The 4,284-nt window shown below is 38.4% G+C and overlaps 1 protein-coding gene across 1 annotated transcript; it reads right to left on the bottom strand.

The window, feature by feature from the left end:
* Nucleotides 1–1,376: 1,376 nt before the first annotated feature.
* LOC121874925 (WAP four-disulfide core domain protein 12-like) lies at nt 1,377–3,765 on the bottom strand. The gene is made up of 3 exons (XM_042379283.1): nt 3,567–3,765; nt 2,534–2,631; nt 1,377–1,605 (listed from the first exon to the last, which is right to left on the bottom strand). The coding sequence occupies exons 1-3, from the start codon at nt 3,618–3,620 to the stop codon at nt 1,464–1,466; spliced, it is 294 nt and encodes a 97-aa protein (XP_042235217.1). The 5' UTR covers nt 3,621–3,765; the 3' UTR covers nt 1,377–1,463.
* Nucleotides 3,766–4,284: the final 519 nt, after the last annotated feature.

Below are 4,284 nucleotides of genomic sequence, written 5' to 3'. Positions count from 1 at the left end.
TAATGCCTTTTTCTTAATTGTATTCACCAACTGCTGTCTGGGAACAAACACTTCTCATACATTCACATTGGATTCTATCACTCTATGTCCAACAGTTTTCCGGGAATTTCACTTGTTTCTTAAGTCATTGGTAGGGAGGACGTATTATATACCAGCGCCACTCTCCTACTGATTCATGCGTCTTGACCCACACCTGCCGAGTCAGCTGTTGTGATAAAGTTCTCTCTTCTTCCTTGTTCATCTTTTTATTTTCCTTCAAGATGTCTTAACAGTTTGACTAGTCTGAACTTATGAGTAAAGAATGTTCACCGTCATATATAATAATAAATAATAATGATAATAATTAACGGTTTATTGAAAAAGTTCTGCAACCCGAAGGCTGAAAATATACATTGGACATAAAATGACTTATTACATACATTGGTGGTTTAACAAAAGCCTTCATTAGAGAAAGGTAAAGGAACATACAGTGAACATATAGATTAATGTAGGTGTTGAACAGCAAACATGTAGTGTAGTAACTCCCTCCCAGATGGTGTTAGGAGGAACTCACGTGGTGTAGTAGTTCCCTCACAGATGGTGTTATGAGAGACCTGACGTGGTGTAGTAATTCCCTCACAGATGGTGCTATGAGGGACCACGTGGTGTAGTAATTCCCTCACAGATGGTGTTATGAGGGACCTCACGTGGTGTAGTAATTACCTCACAGATGGTGTTATGAGGGGCCTCACGTGGTGTAGTAATTCCCTCACAGATGGTGTTATGAGGGACCTCACGTGGTGTAGTAATTCTCTCACAGATGGTGTTATGAGGGGCCTCACGTGGTGTAGTAACTCCCTCACAGATGGTGTTATGAGGGGCCTCACGTGGTGTAGTAATTCCTTCACAGATGGTGTTATATGAGTGAGGTGTGGTCCCAGGCCTTCCTATCGTAGACGGATTAACACATCGCTGGTTGTTGTTGGGTCTCACGGGCCGTTATCACTGGGTACCTGGGACCTCACTGTGTGAAGGTTAACTTGGGTACGACTGTTACTGTTGAGTTGTTCTCACTGACTTAAGCACTGTTCACAACTGTTCACCGTTGTTTAACACTGGTTCCATTCCTTTCCTAAATGAAATTGTAACTTCTGGCGAGAACTTGTTGATATTCCGGTGGGGAGGAGGGTTCAGGGGAGGGAGTTGGTATGGGCCAACTTAACAGTTGACCTGGCTGCTCCAAGAGGAGCGCCAGGTACGTTTTCCTGAAGTGTCGTAAAAAATACAAAATCTTGCCACTGTTAAAGATAATATTTTAGATTCCCTTATCCAATAAGTTTTCTTCTTATTTCACTCTGACTCCCGTTACCAAAGTAAGAAGAAATAAAAAACACATCAAACCTGAGAGGGACTTATTTATTCAGATTCTGTCAAAGATTTTTTTTTTTTTGCAGACTCAGTAGTAACTATCACAGTAGATATTATCACTTTCCAAAGGGATATATGTTATTAGAGGGCTCAACGCACACTCTACCACAACACACGCCAGTAGAACAACATTTCTTGGTACCCAAACAGTTCCTGTCACTCTCACAGTCACGGTTGTGTGTGTCTTCAGAGAATTCCCTGTGGCAGAGGTGAATTATGATTAAATTGTCATCGGAGGTTATTTATGGTTTACTATATTTTTTATGTATTGTTGATAGTGTTATTGTATACGTTATTTTCCTATTGTTTGTTACATTTTTTACTGCCATATTTATTATTAGTAGGAATGATTATATTACCTGAGTTGCTAATACATTATTTCCACACGATTATTCACTTCTCTATTTGCTTACGTTCATACCTTTACACTGATCAGCCTGGAACTTGACTTCCATAAATATGGCCTAGGGTAAAGTTCCTTGGTTGTGGTGTACCGAATCTTAACCTGGACCTGTGCTATTTACATTTCTTTTATATCTTGAGAACTGATAACGAGAATTTCTTAAAAATATAAATCTAATAAATTTTCTGGCAGAGTTCTTGATTGTTCGCCTGTCATGAACATTCAGAGATAACGAGTTGTATGTTAATTATTGAGTACACATTCTTCCTAGAATCTTTACATTTCTAGTTATCATTATTACTGCCGTTGCCATTATTACTATTATTGCATATATCACTTAACTAAAGAGTTAACGAACATGTTAAATTGTGTATCTGTTAAAATTTTAGCAGCCTACGTTTAGCAAAAGCTACATGTCAGTATGTTAAGGTATATACTAACTAAAGCGTAAGTAAACCTCGTTGTCACATCTGATACAGCAACACCAAACAAGAAAATACCTAAAGTCAGTAGTGGCAGAACGACGGAAATATATAATCTATAACTTTCAGAAGTATACGAGCATAAAATGTATAGGCTAAAATTACCACCAGCAGACATACTGGAAAGCAAAGGTTTATGCACCATACAGCTATACAGTACACCATATACCAAGCGCAAATTTTTCTCGCCAAACCAGCAGGTAAACTTCAGCAGGACCGACCCTCATCTTGAAAAGCTTACCTGGCGCGGTGTATTCCTGGGGGCGGAGCAGGGAAAAGCGGACATTCTCCAGGTTTCTGTCCGCCATAAAGTGATAACCCCTCAGCGGCAACTACTACCTAAGGATTAAATGGATATTGAGAAAAATCGTAATAATAGCATGGAATAAATCTGGGGTACCAAGAATGTGAAATAAATGTTTAGCTGTTGAGTCTATCTAAAACACAAATTTAGGGTCTTAACAGTTTAGCTCTGCTTTAACAGCAGACTGGTGTATTTACTTACATCAGCTACATGTACCTGACTTGACAGTAACTGGCGAACACCTTGGGACACAAATTTTCTATCACAAATATAACTACTTTAATGATGCTAGACACTGAAAACAGATTGTGAAATATTGCTTTCTAAATATTATTACTATTTTGTTAGGGTAGCTAAGTACAGTGTATCCAAAACTTGGAGTTGAACACCACCAACAAGTAACCCGCGTCCGACCTACCCGGACAGATACACATTATTATCTCTTAAGTCACAACCAAACATTGTATGGGAGGAAATGATATCGTCGGTATAAAAGAATTTAAATGTGTAAAAATAGTGTTTGTCAGGATTTATTAATTACTTGCTACAAGTTCCAGCTCTGGTCTGAAGATGGTCATTAAGCCTTATTATTCATGGTTCATATGATAAATTCTAGATTAAAAAAAATGCACTAAAAATATTATTAATGCCAAAACTTTATGCATTTAATTTCATAACAAAACGTCATCCCCGGAATTCCCTTTTATGTTTGTGTCCTGGTCTTTTGTTTCTCAAAAGCGCCAGTTCTTCTAAAGAACTGTAAAGTCACGGACCCCAGAATAAAAAAAAAGAAACAATATATAAAAAATCACAAAGTGACAGTTCGTATATCAGAAGCCTCTTGAGCATTATAAGCTTTGAACAGAAGTCAGCTGCTTCATGGATGTAGGCAACTGACACAGCAGTCTGGGTGCTGTACTGGAAAAAGATAGGACAGCGAAAGAACAATACTATATAATTCTCGACTTACCATAGCTAGGACGACCATTACAGCCACTGAGGCAGAAGCCAATTTTGTCAACATAATGAATGATCGTTGTCGTAGGTCGCTCACTGGATAACTTGATGAGTTGTGGGTCACTCACTAGTCAACTTGGGCTTAGAGAAGAACTGTATATCTATATGTGCTCAGATCATATTCAGAAGCACAAGTGAAAGCAAGGTAGTGGTCGAGTCATTTATATATGTTGTGTGAAGGCCAGCTAGCTTGGCCTGCGGTGTATTGGGATTCCCGTATGCTGACGTAATAGCCACAAATACTCTTAAGCCCTTACTTTTGTTTTATAATAGATAGTCATAACAATTATAGAATCATGTACAGGTAAAAACTTTGCCATTGTAGGGGTATCGAGATATTAATGTTGTCTCGCACTCAGGATGGAAGGAAACTCTAATGTGGTTTTCTTATATAATATAAGTTATATGATAGACAGTCTGGTGCTGGAGGTGCCGTGTGGTGAGGAGCTGCTCGGTAGAAGACGTTCGGTGAGTAGCGTGTTGAAGGAGGTAGATGTGCAGGATAGGGTGTGTCAATTAAGGGGGTGAACTGGCTAAATTGAAAATCGAGTAATTTGGTAGCAATTTATTGTAGTCTTTAAGCATGCAAAACAATATTCTGGCATAAATTTTTTTTTATAATAAGTCCTACCTACATCAAATGGATTTTTAAATGTACATATTTGTGAATT

Source organism: Homarus americanus, unplaced genomic scaffold, assembly GCF_018991925.1.
Source record: "Homarus americanus isolate GMGI-L3 unplaced genomic scaffold, GMGI_Hamer_2.0 scaffold56009, whole genome shotgun sequence".
In the NCBI taxonomy this organism is placed as follows: Eukaryota; Metazoa; Arthropoda; class Malacostraca; order Decapoda; family Nephropidae; genus Homarus; species Homarus americanus.
The sequence above is the reverse complement of the archived record's forward strand: the minus strand, read 5'-3'. Positions and strand labels throughout refer to the sequence as shown.